Raw genomic sequence first — 19,905 nt, forward strand, 5'->3', positions numbered from 1 at the left:
ATGTGAGTGTGGCAAGCAGTTTTTGAGATTTCTGGATTTCTCCATTTAAGCAGATGTGACTTAGTCTTGGATGCCTGAAATGAAGTGAACAGACTTTCCTTGGGGATAAGAACAGCTGGAAGTTTAACTCGGGCAGCTGACACGTGTGTAATAAAAGTTGCATGCTTGTCCAGTGTCTGCCATTTCTTATTTCCAGAAGTTAGGAATCAATAAACTGTCTTTGCATTTGTTAAAAAATAGAGTTGCATATGTTTTAACCCACTTGCATTGACATATCTCTTAACCCAGTTGCGTTCACATTTTCCTTTACCTTTTTTTTTGTCTGAATAAATTTGCTAATGTCAGACAAATAAGATGGCGTTAATGGTACAGCAGCTTGGACATTGCTAAGTGAAGACAGATAGATTTTGAATGAATTCAAATATGAAGTAAATTGAAGAGCTACACAAAAACTAACCAAATAAAAATTTATTGAAGTTGAATACTACTGCAGAAAAAAGGAAAACAAACAAAATTCTGTTTGATACACAGAAGACCTGCATGAGAGGCCATGCGCAAATGTACAGGCTTCACAGGCCAGAGACAGACAGCAGAAACTCAACAGAGGGAAAATGAGCATCAGTGCTTTGACAAGAAAAAAACATTTACTCAACAAACTCCTTCACTGTCATCACCATCATCATCAATACAAATTTACACCAAAGTCTATAAGCAACATTCCAAGTGGCATGTCTTTTATGCAACTTAAAATGGACAAATTTAAACCAGAAACCTGACATTACTTTATCAGTAAGGCTGTGTACGAATATTAAGCAAATAAAAACATACACAACGATGGCAGTAACCTGAGTGAGAATCAACTATTGAATTCAGCAAAAAATTAGTATTCAATGTGCAATCCAGAAACCTTTTTTTTTTTTTTTTTTTTGTATCACATACAAATAAGGCTTCAAGAACAGGGACAAACAGGTACAAGACAAGTTTTCATCGCAAAAAAAAAAAACACATTCTTCTGGCCTTAAATGAAAGGGCTATCGATTTCTACATACATATTATGCAAAAGAAAAGAAAAACGGCTGCTTCAAAATAATACAGATGTGTTAAAATCTGTTTTACAAAATTACAATTAAGTCACTATCAGCAAAACAACTCAATAGTAAGTGAACATAACAATGGCACATTGACAAATTAAACCTCCTTTTGAAATAAGAATGGCCAGATCCTCCAGTTATACACCATTCTTTACTCATATTAGCACATTATACACAGTTACAAAAAAATATTTGATTCTATAGCCCTCAATGGCATGTTGTTTGCTAATGGAACATGATGCTTAAACTGGCACCATACACTTTGAGGCTTATACGATGTAGGAATAATCTCACATGTTTATACTCTTAAAAAAAACAAAAAACAACAGAAGTACTAATATGACAGAGTTCATATCACAGGGTCTGTTTTTATTTTTGACAACTGAAATTAATTAATAACACTGACAAAGTTGGCTGGAAGTTTGCCATTTTCATTTTGACACAGACCTCTAAAGCACTGGCATGTCTACTTCTCAGTACAAGTCTTGTTTTGTAAGAAATTTTGAGTTTAGCTCCACCACTGCCTTGAGGTAAACATGAAATCTATGATATTGAAATGACTGACTTAAATGGCATTCACTAGTGGTTATGGTAAAAAACATGGGCACATGCAGTGCAGGTAAAAGCGCACATACACTCAGACATACAGCATTTAGGCACACGTACTGTACATACACAGTTATAAATTCGCAAACAGAAAATATCAGTGCATTGCACAAAAGAAACAAAAAATGTTCAACTGTGACAGAAATGATCACTTCACAGTGTTAAAAGCCTGGCTCAGGAAAACATAGAGTCAGACTAAGTTCCGTCTCGCTCTAGATTCAAAATGTTATCATTTTATACACATGTATATAGTAGTTATACTTAGAAAATCCATTATTGCTAAATAAACAAAATTAAAAACAAAAAACTAAATCAAATTTACAACTGTACAGTGCGGTAGAGTCTGGAATGTATTTAGTTTATCCAAGAGAATTAACGTAAACTGCAGATGGATGAGAAATGTGTTGACAGTCAAGGAGCCACCATTAGCTGATGGTGCTTCCATGGACTTCCTGTTTTACAGACCCTTGAGTTGGCAGGTCACCGATGTTACGCATTCAGCTAGGCTTCAATACAAAGTCCCAAAGCTTTTGCGAGTTACTACGATGTCCAACATAAGAATTCACAAGTTTTGGAACAATTTGTTTTTTTACATCCACAGGGCACAGCAATATTTGAGGTAAAACGACAGCAAAGAAAAGAGTAAGTGTGTGCACAAAATGCTAAGCTAACTCAAAAATATGTCCTTTGAATAAAAATCCCTAATGAGGAGTACCTTAATACTTCAAAAGGCACCTTCTATGAAGATGGAGGACAAAAATTGAACTGGTTTGGTCTTAAGTGCATCAATCAAGATCGAATGTACAACAAAGTTCCCAAGACATCATGTTTCCAAACAAATGAAAATGTAAAGAGCTTATTGTGATTGCAGGGGATACATAACACAAAACAAAACAAAACACAAAACATTTCTTTTTGGCAAATTAATTTTTGTTTGTCCTATATATATAAAAAAAGCAGCAATTAAATTATACATAGCCCATTAAAATTGCGCACATCTGCTTTTAAAACATTAAATAACATTTCTAATGTCTATTAGCACGTTGAACTGTTAAGCGATGATGACGTGTTGAGCATCATTTGAGTATTACGCCCGTTTCACACTGGATGCATAAGCAGAGCGATAGCAGAGCGAAAGCTGCGCATATGAAGAGCGGAAACAGCACGTGCTCATTATGCTTTCACACCGACATCTGAAAATCAAGAATGGGCAAGACGAGTGTCGTCAATTGTTTTGCCTGTTTTAGGTGGACTCCTCTGACCACGCTTGTCACATGCTTATAATGGGCAGCATACTCTATATGGTATGTGTGGGTCATCACAGCAAATATAGTTTATAGTAAAATGAATCTTAAACTTAAAGGGTTAATTCACCTAAAAATGAAAATTCTGTCATTAATCACTTACCCTCATGTCGTTCCGAACACAAATGAAGACATTTTTAATGAAATCTGAGAGCTCTCTGACCCTGCATAGACCGCAAGGATATTACCACGATCAAGGCACAGAAACATAGTAAGGACATCGGTAAAATAGTCCATGTGACATCAGTGGTTCAACCGTAATTTTACGAAGCTACAAGAATACTTTTTGCGCGCAAAGAAAACAATAACATAATTTATTCAGCAATTTTTCTCCCCAAGTTACCGTCTTCCATCATTTTGTAGAGTACCCCAGAACGTAATCAATGTAATCAGCATTGTTTACATTCAGTAGAAAGCGCACACATGCTGAATTATTTTACCGATGTCCTTACTACGTTTGTGTGTCTTGATCGTGGTAATATCCTTGCTGTCTATGGAGGGTCAGAGAGCTCAGATTTCATCAAAATATCTTAATTTGTGTTCCGAAGATGAATGAAGGTCTTATGGGTTTGGAACGACATGAGGGTGAGTAATTAATGACAGAATTTTCATTTTTTGGGTGAACTAACTAACCATTTAAGCTATACCTCTAATCATTTAATCATTTAAACATGCTTTGAGGTTTGGGCAAACAAACTCCTTGCATTTTCAGGGATTTAATTTCCCCCCTCCGCAGTGCTGCAAGTCATTTGATGACTGTGTGAAACACAGTAGACATCACTTTTATAATTTTATGGTAAATTTGTTCATTTTTCATGTCGTGAACATGCATATTTTGGCCAAAAATACTCTGTGAGCAGTGAAGCAAATATTTGCGGCACTGCTGCATCTGCTCTGCTACGCATTGCAGCATCGCCTCAGCGTCCAGTGTGAATGTTCAAATCTGTTAACATGAGCGCCAAGAAAATATATGCGCTGCTTACGCTCTGCTTACGTGTGCAGTGTGAAACAGGCCTTAATTAAAGTCTTCCGGTCTTCAGAGCTGGAATGACAAATTACTGTCATGTTGTTACAGTCATGTTGTGAAATATATCATAAATGGAAAATAATGCCTCATGATTCTCATTTTGTAACGTATGGGCCACACAGGACTATAATCAGGATGTTTTTCCTAATTATCCAGAGAAGAATTAGCAGGAAGACGCACTGAAGACTTTACAGATGAGTGTCGCATATTTATAACATGGTACAACTGTCTGCAGTTGTTATTGTACATATATGCACTTTAGTCACGTCTATTTGGTTTTCTAGGTATCTCTAGCTAAGTAACCTTACACATTTGAAACTTCTGGTAGAGAATTTACGATGTTAAAATTTCCCTCGGTTTTATAGTTCTATTTTAAAATTCCATTAATGCACATTTATCACTGTTTTATACAAATGATGTCATTTGATTGTCGAGATTACCATAAGAAAATAAAATTCAAAATATAAATATAAAAATATCTGCAAAAGCAAATTTCCTTTGTTCCCCGCGTCTAAAACAAATATTCAGAGTGCATACTGTACATGTGTGTGAAATCGTACAAGAACAAAAAAAGAAAAAAGCGCAAAGAGGCTGCAAGACATATTGACGAAAATGTACAGGATCGGTTGGGTCAACCGGGTTTGAGACTTGAGCAGTGTTGAACGATCTGTCCTTTCCATACGTCACACATGATAAAGGACAATAACTGGGACCCTTTTTTCTGTCCTTTTCATTTCGATGACTTTAAATAAGATACACTGCATGGCTATATAGTGAAAATATACATTCCAATGTTTATATAGAGCTATCTTAAAAATACAAATGTGCAAAAACTGTAAACAAATGAGATCCTCAGTGGTGTAGGGGAGGAGCCAGGCCACGCCTTCACAGCCGTGTGGGCTCCTCCTCACTGTCGCTGCAATTTCCACAGCAGTCCTGCGGGGGCAGCATAGACACATGCATAGTCAAACACAGACATTTTCACATACCATTAAAAGTATCATCAAATCAAAATGTATAAAACACACAGTCAGCCTAGCATTAACAGAAAATAATGTTTTGGTAGTGGGTCTTAAATTTATTTATTTATTTTTTGAAAAAAAAAAGCACAAAGCCTTCAATGTCCAGCCCAAACTTCCTGTTTTGATAGGAAATATTTCAACACAACAAAATAGCATTCGTCAAACCATTACATGATGTTTCTACAGTTTCACAATGACAGGCATACTTTTTTATCTGTAATAGAAATTTGTGTTTACATTTACGTTCCAATTAAAGAGTGCCTCAAAGTGTTCCAAATAAAACTGAGAAGCAAGGCAAAAAGCTCTAAATAGTTATACATTAGTAATCAGAGTATATTACACTAATCATTTCATGTATCTGACTAAGGCCCAATCCTTACCCCTACATTTAGTTTTGCATATTCACGTGAAGGGGTAGGGGTGTCTTGAATCTCTTTTGGTTGGAGGCGTAGGGGTAGGGGAAGGGCCAGATACCCTTTAAAAAGAACATTTTTCGGGACCACAATTCAAAAGAAGAGGTATGAGAATTATCTCAGCATAAACCGGCTACATTGGCAACATGGCTGCCCGAGAGAACAAAAAGACCAATAAATGTAATCATTTTTGCCATTAATAAATATTTTAATGGAAAGTAATCATTTGTTTCATGTTACATTCAATTGTGTGTTCATATTTACGGTCATGTCATTCAAAGAAATGTTTGCAAAAAAACGCTAAAGATGGCTAACTTTAAATCATTACACAGTAAATTTCCCGGTGTTAAATCAACCAGTTCCCATATGTACACCAAGCAGTGTTGATTTAACACTGGGGAATTTACTGTGTACTGACTGCATGATTGTGCCACAATATATTTTCATGTCTGATCAGGGTGAGAACCACTATAGACATTGAGGGGGGCTAGTATTCCACAATAATTAGAAATCGCTAAACCTTTTTCTCAAATATGGTCAATTCGAGAGAGAGAGATGAAAGTTGTGTGTACACACGTCTGTGCGTCTCTCTTTACAATGAGTCAGTTTACTTCAAAACCAGCAATTTTATCCTCTCGTTGCTGCGTATCCTCGCAGGGCAGCATTAACAAGTTTCTTTGCTCCGAAATGTGTGAGCTGTGCAATTTCCAATATTTGTGCGTGTGTGTATCAGCAAGCAGCGCATTAATATAGAATGGTAATTAAAGGCTTTAATGCACACCAGTATAGGTGTGTGTCTTGTAGAAGCTAGACGATGTATGATGACGTGTAACTGTATAGTAGTGGTGTTCCATTTCTTAGGGGAATATTTTCACCCCTACCCCTTCACACTCTGTTTCAAGGGACAAGGGGAAGGGGTAGGCATAGGGGTAGGTGAAGGGATATATAATAGAATTGGGATTGGGCCTAATTATACAGCAGGAAGAGGGGGAAGAAAACCTGCACACTGATATTTTATTTCATTACAAGAATCGCCTGCAAAGCCATATACGATTTCAGTATCAAACAGGATACAAAAAGCTTCAGATACACTTTGGCTGAGCTGAACCAGATGCTGACAACCTCATTTACTAATGGAACAAACAATAATGCCTTGGAGAAAAAAGACTGCATATAAATAATAGAAGGATGTGAGGAAATCTCACCTGCCGGCCGAAGAGTCTCTGCAGTAAGCCCTGTTTGGGTGGGGGTGAGGGTTGACCTCTCCAGTCCAGGTCAGGGGGCACAGTGCCATCCAAATTCAAGATGTTAAGTTCTTTAAAGCACTCTGTCTCTATCATCTGAATGGATCAATGAAATAACACACTCAGAATTAAAGTCAAACTAATATAGGGAGAAATGGTTCTTGTTGTCACAGGGGCAAGTTGTGACCAGGTCCTAGTATAAACTACTGTACAAAGGTCCTAGTAACTACTTTGAAAACCCTCATAAATTAGCATTTTTATGAATTCTGTCCATTGCTGTGATTGTAAACCAAGATCAAAACGATTAAAAACAATTTTGTTATCAGAAAATAAACATATGAGATGAAAAACTAAATTTAAACTTGGATTACTAACTGAAATACAACTAAAACTAAAATAAAAATGATGACAACTATTCAGATGCATTTGTAAAAAAACAAAAAGTACAACAAAATTACAAAAACTAAAATTAAAATGAAAGCCGAAAATATAAAAATAAAAGTATTTAAATAATATTAAAATAACAAATTCTAACTAAAATGACAATGTTCCTATCACCCTTATTCATATTAAAAGTAATTGGTAACACTTTACAATAAGGTTCATTAGTTAACTACATTAGTTAACATTAACAAAGATTAATAAACGCTGTATAAGTGCAGTTCATTATTAGTTCATGTTAATTTCAACATTTAATAATACATTATTAAAATCTTGTTAACATTAGGTAATGCACTGTGAACTAACATGAACTAACAATGAACATCTGTATTTTTATTAACTAACGTTAGCGAAGATTAGTAAATACAGTAACAAATGTATTGCTCATGGTTAGTTCATGTTAGTTAATACATTAACTAATGTTTAACTAATGAACCTTATTGTAAAGTGTTACCAAGTAATTTATAATGTTAAGTTAGATATACATTTACCTCACATTCTAATATCTTGAAACTATGAATGAAATGTAACTGACACAAAATTACTGTTTTATTGTTTCAGTTTTTTAAACCTTTGAGCTGGTAAATACACATTTAGGGCTAGATTTACTAAACTGGGCAAACTAGTGTTAGAGTACAATTCCATAAAAGCGCTGATGGGAGGGGAAAATTATGCGGGTTGTTTACTAACAATGCACAAACTAAAGAACACAGACGCAGCCAGATCATTTTCATAATGACCAGCACAATCTACCAAGAGCAGTGCAAATTACCGCCTACTTTAAGACATGCTTTTTTGGGGCGTTAAATAATGGCGCAAATACCAGTAATTTGACAAGCGCAAACGTAAGTAAATCACGTTGCATGATTCATTTTAATACTCTCCTCCCATAAATTTCACATCTGAAAGGGAAACTCCTAGAAATGCATATTCAATAAGGTTAGGTACAAAAATAACTGTCCACGCCTTTTCAGCGCTAATTCTTCATTGCGCATCTTTAGTAAATCCTGACAGTACTATTTTAACACCAAAAGACGGATTGCGCTGGCGCAAGCTGTTAGTAAATCTGGCCCTTAGACAGTAGTCTTTCAGCCATTGTGTTGCTTCTCATGCTGATTTCTAGGTGTTCCTGTTCATTTTATTTTGCAAGAATGCATCTAATGTAAAGGTAAGAAACACATCAGATCAGGGTCAGGTTAACCTAAAACCAGACAAATTATACAAGGCAGTTAATTTCATAATGGCAACATTGCATGCATGTCAAGAAAAAATATCCCATATTTGCATTGATAATGTGTGCAAGCAGACTTCAGTCAAAGTCAACGTTAATTTCCGTTTTATTGCATGCTGGTCATAAATCGTCAGTCAGGGTTCAGGGTAAAACATTTACTGAGGTTATTCTGGGTAGTGATCTGACCTCATTTTGCCAGGGGATGGGAACGCTTCCAGTGGATACTTTGCTGTAGAAGGAGTCGTCTTTGGGCTCCAGCTCCACCCCTTTCACTGTGGAGAACTGTTCGATGTCCAACACATCCTTACAGTAGATTGCCTGAGGCTGAGACAGACATAAAAGCATGTCATGCTATGCACCTGGTGCTTTCATAAGACAAGAAGCGATGTCTGATTCATGAACAAATCACATTTACACAAATGTGTTTTATCAATAAATGTAAATCCAAGGAAAAGAGCGACTCGTACATTATTAAAAATGTCTATGTTCCAAGACATGAATGGGTTTGGAACAACATGAGGAAATTATTTTAACAGTGAACAAGCAATAGTAATAACAACAGTAGCTGTGGTTGATATTCCCAATAAAATTAGCTCAAATTAGAGTCTCAGAAGATACTTACATCTGGAATAAAGGGTGCTTCGAGCATGCCTGCTGCAAGCCGCTTGAAGTTGATGGAACGAAAAATAGGGTGGGCTTTCACCTCTGTGGCTCCGTCCCCCTGACAGCCAGGCCTCTCATTAGGGTCTTTGGCTAGCAGCTAAGAAAAATAAAATAAAATGCACACTTGCTGAAATAAATCATCTTTAACACCTGTTTGACAACTGTTAAGATGTTCAAAATTGTTTTTATTTATTTGTTTAATACCATATTAACATCATAAGCTTTAATACAGACAAAATTAAAAAACACAATTTATAATTAAGCCTCTTACAACAACAACACATAACAACTATATAAAATCTTTCCTTTCCACACAAGTGATTTCCAAGATGGCAGCCGAGCCACACCTATGTGTGGATCTCGGTGTTTTTTCGTGATGTTTTATGTCTTTTAAACTCAAATGAGTATACTCTCGAGAAACATGTCATTATTGTCTATACTGGGATTATTTTAATAGCGGATAAGGCTGAATTTTGAACTTAAAATCTGTACATTGACCACCTGATAGCCCTACTTGCTAGCCACCACCTGGATGCTCTACTAGCGGCCTGCAGCTAATCACCTGCATGATCTATTGCTAGCCTGCTGTTGGAACTACTGCTGTTAGCCTGCTGTCAGCTGCTTGCTAGTCGCCTCTTGGATGCTCTGTTGCTACCCTGCTACTGGTGGCTCTGCTGCTACCCTGCTGTTGATAGCTTTGCTTTATAGCCTGCTGCTGGTAGCTTTGCCTGCTAGCTACCACCTGGATGCTTTGTTGCTAGCCCCGCTAGCTAGCCACTACCTGGATTCTTTTGCTGCTGGCCCCACTAGCTAGCCACCACCTAGATGCTCTGCTGCTAGCTCCACCAGCTAGCCACCACCTGGATGCTCTGCTGCTAGCCCCACTAGCTAGCCACCACCTGGATGCTCTGCTGCTAGCCCCACCAGCTAGCCACTATCTGGGTGCTTTGCTGCTAGCTCCACTAGATAGCCACCACCTGGATGCCCTGCTGCTAGCCCCACTAGCTAGCCACCACCTGGATGCTAGCCCCACTAGCTAGCTACTACCTGGATTCCCTGCTGCTAGTCCCACTAGCTAGCCACCACCTGGATTCCCTGCTGCTAGTTTTTGTTACTGATAGCTCTACTTCTAGCTTGCTATCTTGCTTGCTAGCTATCACCTGGAAGCCTGCTAGCCTTCATCCTATAGCCCTGACCTTTTGATTCCAGGCTACTGTTCACCCGTTAGGACTGTCTTCAACTAAACCTGGTAACGTGACATCATGCATTTGTTTATACTCTTTATACTTTTACAGTCTAGCCCTATACCAGATGAATTTAACATGCCTAAAATGAGAAGTAGTATACTGATACAGTTAAATTATGGTCATTTCTCAATTTCATCTACAAGCCATTATGAGATGTACCGCCAGAAATTCAACCTGTGTAACCAACAAAATTGTTCACAAATTAACAATATCTTGTATCTTCAGAACTTATTATTGTTAAATGATCATTTTACTGTCTCAGATTACTCCTTTTCTCAGTTTATAGAGGACAGTGGTAATGATAAATATTACCCAGTCAAACAAAAACTACGTTGTTTGATTATGCTTTTATTGATGTTATCTGGTAATGTTCAGCCCAATCCTGGTCCTGTTCTTGGTCTTCTTAATACTTTGCAATCCTTAGCCACTCCTTCAGATTTTAAAAGCAGACATGGCCTTGGTTTTATACATTTGAATGTTAGAAGCCTAGTTCCTAAAATGGATATGGTTAGAATCTGGGCTAATACAACCAATGCTGATATTATTATTATCTCTGAAACCTGGCTTAAAAATCTGTATCTGATGAACTTATTTCTATTGAAGGCTTTAAAGTTTATAGAACTGATCGGGTTGGCAAAGGAGGTGGGGTTGCCATATATGTGAAATCTAAGTTTATAAGCTCGGTAACCCGGTCACTAACTATAGCTAAACAGTTTGAAATTCTGACCGTGAAAGTGAATATTTCAAAAGATGCTGATATTACAGTAGTTGGGTGCTATAGACCTCCATCTGCTTTAAAGGATGCTTTCCAATCTATATCCGAAATATTATATGAAATTAATGTCTCTGAATTTATTCTTATGGGTGATATGAATTGGGATTGGCTGTCTGGGAACTCTGATTGTTTTAAAGACCTATGTAATGACTTAAATTTAGCGCAACTTATAAATGAACCAACAAGAATAAATCCCAAAGCAGAAATAAAATCTAGTCTCTTAGATCTAATTGTAACAAACTCAGTTCATAAATATACCTCAACTGCCGTATTTTGTAATGACGTCAGTGACCACTGTGCAGTTGCGTGTGTAAGAAATACTAAAATCCATAAAGTAAAACCGCGCATGATCCTAAAAAGACATTTTAAAAGTTTTGAACAACAGGCTTTTCTGCATGATCTGTATCATAGTGAACTTAGCAGGGTGTCTTTGTTCTCGGATGCTGAAATGGCATGGGATTTTTCACTCAAATTTTATTTCTATTGTAAATAAATATGTACCAATCAAAAAGTTTAGGATCAGTGGTAAGGACAATTACTGGTTTTCAGACAGCCTATCAGAGCTAATCTGTTTGAGAAATAAAATGTGGGCACAGGCCAGATTTTCCGACTCTTCTGCTGATTGGACTGCATTTAGAACTATAAGAAATAAGTGTACTTTGATGATTAGAAAGTCCAAATCTGAGTTTTTTTTAAAGTCAACCACAGAAAACTTAAACAATCCTTTAAAGTTTTGGAAATCAATTAAATCTTTGTCCGGTGCACGTGTGACCTCAAACTTCCCAGAACAGATTCGTATTGGTTCAGATGAAATAAAAGACAAAGCAGTCATAGTCAATCAGTTCAATAAACATTTTATTCATGCTGGATTTATATTTAATCAAATCGTAAATAAATCTGTCCCATGTCCTGCTATGTCAGTATCTGAAAATGTAAATCGGGAATTGTTTAATTTTAAACCGATTTCAGTTTTAGAAGTTCATAAAGCCCTTAGAGACATTGATCACAAAAAGTCAGCAGGTACAGATAATCTGGATCCCTTTCTGTTAAAAGTGGCAGCTGATATTATTGCTGAGCCCATAGCGCATATTTTTAATTTGAGTCTTCTTTCTAACTCCATTCCTAAAAGTTGGAAAGCAGCCTATGTTCTCCCTTTACATAAAGGTGGAGACCCATCAGAATTGAATAATTACCGTCCAATATCAAAACTTTCTGTTTTGTCAAAGATCTTGGAATCATTTGTGAATGTACAGTTAAAACAGTATTTGACTGATAAAAACATTTTAAATAATTTTCAGTCAGGGTTCAGGAGTGGCCATAGCACTATTACTGCTGCTACATTAGTAACAAATGATATTATTGGGGCCTTAGATAAGAAGCAACATTCTGCTGCATTATTTGTTGATCTTTCTAAGGCATTTGATTCGGTTGATCATGGATTGTTATTGATCAAACTACGTTCAGTTGGTTTAAGTGAGAAGGCTGTTGCATGGTTCCAGAATTATTTTGTAGATCGTACTCAATGTGTTTATGCTGAAGGTTGTAAATCTGATTTTCTTGAGATAACTAAAGGTGTCCCTCAAGGATCAATTTTGGGACCCATTCTGTTTTCCATTTTTATAAATGATTTGGATAGAGATGTTCAAGCCAAATTACATTTATATGCTGATGATACAGTGGTTTACACCCAGGCTTCCACCATTTCAGTAGCAATGCAGGAACTTCAGACTGCATTTCAGGCATTGCAATACACATTATTGAGTCTAAAACTGGCCTTAAATACACAGAAAACAAAGTTTATGGTCTTCTCAAAAGCTCGAGCACAGCTACTCGACAATTGTGGCCTTTTGTCATTAGATGGGAAATCAATTGAAAGAGTATCTTCATACAAGTACTTGGGGATATGGTTAGATGATAAGCTTTCCTTTAATGAACATATTACTGCTTTAGTTAAGAAACTTAAAGTTAAGCTCGGCTTCTATTACAGAAATAAATCTTGCTTTACCTTTAGTGCTAAGAAGAAACTTGTGGAAGTTACTTTTCTGCCTGTAATTGATTATGGAGATGTATTGTACATGCATGCTGCATTTTCCATCCTGCGTCATGTTGATTCAGTTTACCATGCATCACTACGATTCATAACAAATACAAAGTCCCTTACCCATCACTGCATTCTTTATGATTTAGTTGGTTGGACATCACTTAAAATTCGTAGACAACAGCACTGGTATATCTTTATTTATAAAGCTATACTTGGCAAACTTCCACTGTACCTCTGTAACCTCCTCTCTGTTTGCTCTGGTACTTATCAGCTACGTTCCTCAAAGTGGTTGCTTTTAATGTCCCACGAGTTACAACTGAATTGGGAAAAACTGCTTTTTCTTATTTAGCACCTTGGGGGTGGAATAATTTGCAAAAAAAGTTAAAGTTAGAAACCCTTATGTCCATAAATGAATTTATAACTACTGTAAAGAGTGTTGTGATGGAGACATGTTCTTGTTTTTCTTGAGAGTTTTCATTGTGTTTTATATTTTTTTTATTTTTAATATTTTTGCATTTCTTTTATTGTGAAAATGTAATTTTGTGTTTGTCATGTATGCATTGTTGTGATTTGGCTGCTACCTTGGCCAGGTCTCTCTTGTAAAAGAGATTTTGAATCTCAATGGGACCTCCTGGTTAAATAAAGGTATAAATAAATAAAAAAAAAAAGAAAATTCCATCGTCATCTGCTAAAAGAATGTAAGGAAGAATGTAACCAAAAAGTTTCAGTTCCTATTGACTTCCATTGTATGGACAAAAATGATATGTTCACCTGACACGAGGGGGAGGAAATTATGACAGAATTTTCATTTTTGCATAAACTATTCCATTAAGATGTTCAAAATGAGTTCTGCAAGCATCTCAGAACAATACAACCAACTAAAAATTTAACATTCCTGATGTTTCCATTTTGCACATTTCAAAGATGACCTTGACAGAAAAAAATGCTATTATTTATTATTTAGATCAGTAAATTGGCATAACTTGTAATTAATAATTGGATTAGATAATGAATAATTGTTTGGATACTAACCATTTTACAGAGTGATTTGGCATCCTCTGTGAACTTGCTGGAATATTCTTCCTCCACCTCTTTCACTAGCCGCTCCACTTCCTCTCGCTTGATTTTTTTCTTGCGCTGCTGAAAGGGTGATTGGCCCTCGATCATCTCATAGAGAAGACAGCCGAGAGCCCACCAGTCTGGACTGAACGTGTAACGCTCATTCTTCACTACCTCTGGGGCTGATTGGGCATAAACATATTCAGGTTACAATGATTGTTCCAGCTGCTGCTGATATTGTTTAGATGTTATTAAAGGCAAATACATACCCATGTACCCCACAGTTCCCACCCGTCCTTTGATTGTCTGACCTTCTGGTACATGCACAGCCAGGCCAAGGTCTGATATACGTATATGACCTGAGGTGAAACATCACAGCTTTGTTAAATTACTTCTTCCATAAGCAAGCTTAAATGATATTTGTCAGTGGTTAGTTTTACTAATAACTTAAGTTAACTTTTAAAAGCAACCTTTTTTTGTAATTTCATATGCCAAAATCATATATTTGAATTATCTTCTTTTGAAAGATTTTAATTAAATGTAAGGGTTCCCACACTTCGATCATTTAATTTCTATGATTTTTCCATGATTTCTTCAGTGGTTTGACAACCTGATAATGATTTATTACTATAATTCTGCTGAAATCAAACTTGATGATGAAATATATTCATTTATATTACAAATATTTGTAAAATTCCCTGCTATTTCTAGGTTTCCATGAATGTGGGAACCCTGCAGCATGTCCTGTAATTAATTTGATTAAAATTAATTTCAATCTAACTAGTAACTAGTTCAATAAATTGACACATATAGCTGACTGTATGTTATAAATGTGGATGTTGAATTTTATGGCTCAAAAACAATATTATGTACTCTACCCCCTCTTGTGGCAAACATAAGTGCTACAGTTTAGAATGTGACATTCCATGTGACACTGCTTTTCTTTAAAGGGATAGTTTACCCAAAAATGAAAATTCTGACATTAATTACGCACCCTCATATCGTTCATATCGTTGCTGTCTATGGGAAGTCAGAGAGCTCTCGGATTTCATGAAAAATATCTTAATTTGTGTTCTGAAGATGAAAGAGGGTCTTACGGGTTTGGAACGTCATGAGGGTGAGTAATTAATGACAGAATTTTCATTTTTGGATGAACTAACCCTTTAAGAATTTTTTTTAACCATTGTCATACCAATTAGTACATACAGTAACCAGTAAATTTCATAAGCAATCACAAAGAAAACTTGCTGCTAACCATGATCGTCCAGTAGTATATTTTCTGGCTTCAAATCCCTGACAGAACATGAACAAAGAAAGCAGGTCAGTCAACAATCAACAATCAAAATTACACAAAAATAACATTTGTAGTAGCATTTGAATAAAATCAATACTTTGGTCCCACTTTATATTAGGTGGCCTTAACTACTATGTACTTACATATAAATTAATCATTTGATACAATGCATTTATTGTGTACATACATGTTTTTACATTGTACTTATAGGTATTTTTAAAAAATATATGTAGTTACATCTGTAATTATATTTATAATTACACTGTTGACCCATCCCTTACACCTTAACCCACCCTTAAACCTACCCAGACCACCAAACCTGTCCCTATAACCTTACCCATATCCCACCTCAATAGCAGCAATAGTGTTTTGCAATACAATAAGTACATTGTATTTTTTTTTTTTATGTAAGTACATAGTAGTTAAGGCCACCTAATATAAAGTGTGACCAATACTTTAAATTATCAGTATTTTTTTGTTGTTGTTGTGAACAATCCCTTGTAAACCACAATTCAGTCTGAATCTTTTCACCTGTATACTATCCTCTCACGATGGAGGTCTTCTAACCCGCAGCAGATCTCAGCAGCATAAAACACGGCTCTTCTCGTCAAAACCTGCCTCTCCCATGTGGTAGATATGGAACTTCAGGTCCCCTCCGTTCATCAGCGTGAGCACCAAACACAGGGCATCTTTCGTCTCGTATGCATATGCGAGACTCACCTCCATGGGAAAACAGAAAGGTACATTGGTTCAGTTACAAAACAGATTTCCCATATTTGATACAGCCTGTGTGGGAAAGTGTCTAAAAATGGAGGATAAATTAAGAAAAAATCCAGAGAATAACCGCCAAACAAAACAACTCAAAATAGCGTGCTCGAGGTCAGGCCTTTGGATACACAAACCCCAAATACAAAGTTATTATTCAATCAAAATAGGGGTTACTATCAGATATTAAGGTTTTGAAAGACTGTTGGACATCATCTTTTTCGGTTACTGTTTTTTAAATAAAATGTAGGATTCTGAATGTAAACATTAAATAGAAACAACAGTAAAACTACAATCTCTCTACATCATATATTCATGCCTTAATTTGTCTAAATTTGAAGATCCAGAATGAGCACTCAGATCTCCTGTAATCCCACAGTAAATGACAAAAAGCAAGGGCCTCTGTGAGCTAATCAGCCCAAAAACAGAAGTCAGAACTACAGCGACTTCACTTTTTTTTTTTTTGTAGAAAACATGTGCGGAAGAGATAGAAAGATAATGTTACACTCCAAAACACATGCAAGATCAAGTGAAATAAGGACTTCAGATGCTTACAACAAACCGACTGTTGACTTTCTCCAGAATCTGCTTCTCATTCAACGCCATGGACTCTCCTTTCCTCTTTTTGATGCGTTTCTTCTCCAGCTTTTTGCAGGCGTACATCTTCCCTGTGGCCCGCACCTGGCATGCACAGACCTTGGGTGCAAAAATAAATAAATAAATAAAAGCACAGTGGGAGAATTGGGGGGGATTTATTTCTAACTTTCTTACATGAAACTAATTTATTTTAATTGTCATACAAATGTGATGAGGCTAGTTCATGCTTTTTTGGGGGATAGAGGGAAGTGATTTTTGATCAGTTTGGTAATTGTTTTTGGTTTGTTGGAATTCATTATCTTGCCTTAAAAATGAATAAATACATATATATATTTTACACTGTGATATTTTTATTATAATTACACAATTATTTTTGTTGCAATTCTTATTTTCAATGTTAATCAGGATAAAAAAAAGCACTATAATTCAATAATGAAAAAAAAAAAAAACATTATGAAAAAATATTGAGAAAATCATAGAACTAATGCAAAAAAATAGCTTATATGACTCTGATATGTTCCCTAAAGGGATTGATCTAAAAGGACCTTCCACAGGGCAGCGGAGAGTAATAAAAATACTCTCGATGCGATTAGCTATCTGGTAGGGAAATCAGAATTGGAGACTTGCATTCTCTATATCTGCCAACATTGAATGGCAATGTGTATGATAATCTGAAGGATTTATGTCTGATAGCGTAACAAAAATAGGATATTAGCCTTATGAACCCTGGAGTAGACAGATAGCGTTTGATTTAGTGGCATTCCAGATAATAACTAATAACGCCTCAATATGTTTCTGCCATAAACAGAGCGATGCTTAATCATTTCAGACTCACCTCGCCAAAGCCTCCCTTTCCCAAAACCCTATACTGACGGAATGTGTTTTTTGTGACTGGCTGTCTGTCGAGGAGAGGAAGAGAATAATAAACAAAAGTTACATTTCATAAGAACGAACATGACCCTGTCTTATTTAATTATAACATACTTTAACAGTAGAATAACTTCCTGTTGCCTTCACAAGAATCTCAAGAGACACTGACGCACAATGTTAAAACGCATGGTTTTAATCTAATTAAGACCTTTTTTTGCGTATTCAGTAGATGGCTAGTGTACTACACTTAATGTGTACATGAGAGTGAAAGTATTTGTTCCGGCATATCATATTCTTCTCTGTAAAAGGTCTAGATGGGAATTGTCCAGGCCTGGCTTAGACTTTCAGTCAGAGGACATTTTTATGACTAAAAGTAAATAAATAGCAAGTTCAGAGTTCACATCTGGTTTGTATAAGCTTAGCTTCATAAATAAATCATGGCACCCAAAGGAATAATTACACTCTACTTGGCGGTGAAGAAAAACTTCTTAGCTACATACAATTTCTCTCATTTAACATGCTTATGAGAGTTCAGAACTACAGAAAATCACTGAGTTCGTACATTATAAAGAAAACCAAAAAGTTCAAAATGCATTCAGGCGCTGTTTATACCTCTCGAGCCATTTCCACTGTAAGAAGCGACTGTAGTACATACTATCGAGGTAGTCTGCGAAGGGGGCCATGCTCAGGAAGTCATGGATCAGTCTACAAGAAAGAAAACATTGAGATAAAGTGTTACTGCACAGTGAAAAAACCTAACGCTCACATACTGATTTAATTAATCGATTTGCATGAAAATGCTCAATTTTGTTTCACTCTTCAAAAATGTTGTCCTGATGCCATGTGTTTGTCAGACAGCGGCAGTGTAGGAGTATCTACTAGTGCCATCTAATGGGATAATAAGAGTGTTTCCTGTCTAAAAGACTCACTTGGTGCACTCCATGAAGAGCTCTTTACATGCCTCCTGTTGCAAGCGTTCTGCACACTTAGTCACCATCTCCTCTGTTACCTCAGGGACATAGTCCTCTGACTGCAAATGGAAGAATTAGAACATGAAAATATCCTTTAAACACAAATAAATGCTTACATGCTCATGAATTATGCTATGAACAAAGCAAAAAGGAAATAAAAAACAACTGCATTTAAATTATGATATACGACACATTACATAGTTATCTTTATAACAAACTCTAAAATGACCAGCTGATTTAGGTCTTTCCTGTGTTTCTCATCTCAGTACCTTCAGGTTGAGGTACTTGTCTTGGAGCTCCTGTCCACACTCCTTCCTCTTCTCATCTGGCGCTACTTCATACTCCGCCTGAAATGATGGAGAACAATTAGCTGTAATATTTGTGATATCTACATTCTTCATTATTTATTAACTTGTGATGACTTTACATTATTATCATTCAGTAAAGGCTCAATTTCAGTTCAGCTTTGTTTTAGTTTACAGAGTGCTCTATGTCCTATCTGTAACTGCACAAAACAAAACAAAACAAAACAGCCATATTGTACATTTCACAGTCAATCCAAAATCATGACAAAGCTGTATAGATGACTGGATTTCAAACCATTTAGTCGATTTCAGCATAATTTTATAACTTCTTAATGTTCTGAAGAATATAATGATCCATCAAAAGCAAATGAAATCACTAGCAAAACTACATTTTTCACTGTATCACAAACATTACGTTACATAACCTATATGAGGGAACATTTCTACAAAGCCTTATTTTCTGATCTGCAACACTGAAGGCTTTACCACCTGACTAAAATGCATACCAATCAATTACTCGTCTTGATCATTTTCAAACATGCAACTGACTGTGGTCTCAGTCTATGAAAAACATGCAAATATTGAAGGAGGGACCAGATTTTGACTTGGGCCAGGTGCAACCACTGTAGCAATCACATAGCAATGTGCTGGTAACCACCCACAACACCCTAGAACTGTGGCAGAGGCATGCACCACTCATATTTGCTTCAGAATGCATGTACAATCTGGAGTAAGCTGTAGTCTGCATTCCATATCTGAAATGGCATGTCACGTCAAAATATTTACAAATAGAAGATTTGCCTTAAAATGCAGGATTTTGAAGGGCAGAACTGGCCACAAATTAGCAGTTTGCGATGCTTTTTTGTTTGAATGTGATTTTATCACCAAGGACAAGAAATTCAGACATTTCTTATAAGTTAGACTTGCTAGTGGGCATTC

General features: G+C 36.2%; 1 protein-coding gene across 1 annotated transcript in view; it reads right to left on the reverse strand.

Moving 5' to 3' along the window:
* Window positions 1-453: 453 nt before the first annotated feature.
* The window catches only part of grk6 (G protein-coupled receptor kinase 6), a 41,361-nt gene continuing 21,909 nt past the window's right edge, over window positions 454-19,905 (reverse strand). The window contains 14 exon segments of the mRNA XM_058758987.1: window positions 454-4,964; window positions 6,669-6,803; window positions 8,566-8,703; window positions 9,002-9,139; window positions 14,138-14,346; window positions 14,434-14,523; window positions 15,420-15,457; window positions 15,990-16,061; window positions 16,063-16,178; window positions 16,779-16,919; window positions 17,656-17,719; window positions 18,303-18,395; window positions 18,620-18,720; window positions 18,931-19,008. Coding sequence (XP_058614970.1) covers window positions 4,914-4,964; window positions 6,669-6,803; window positions 8,566-8,703; window positions 9,002-9,139; window positions 14,138-14,346; window positions 14,434-14,523; window positions 15,420-15,457; window positions 15,990-16,061; window positions 16,063-16,178; window positions 16,779-16,919; window positions 17,656-17,719; window positions 18,303-18,395; window positions 18,620-18,720; window positions 18,931-19,008 — 1,464 coding nt within the window. The 3' untranslated portion in view covers window positions 454-4,913.

The sequence above is a fragment of the Onychostoma macrolepis genome, chromosome 21 (genome assembly GCF_012432095.1).
Source record: "Onychostoma macrolepis isolate SWU-2019 chromosome 21, ASM1243209v1, whole genome shotgun sequence".
In the NCBI taxonomy this organism is placed as follows: Eukaryota; Metazoa; Chordata; class Actinopteri; order Cypriniformes; family Cyprinidae; genus Onychostoma; species Onychostoma macrolepis.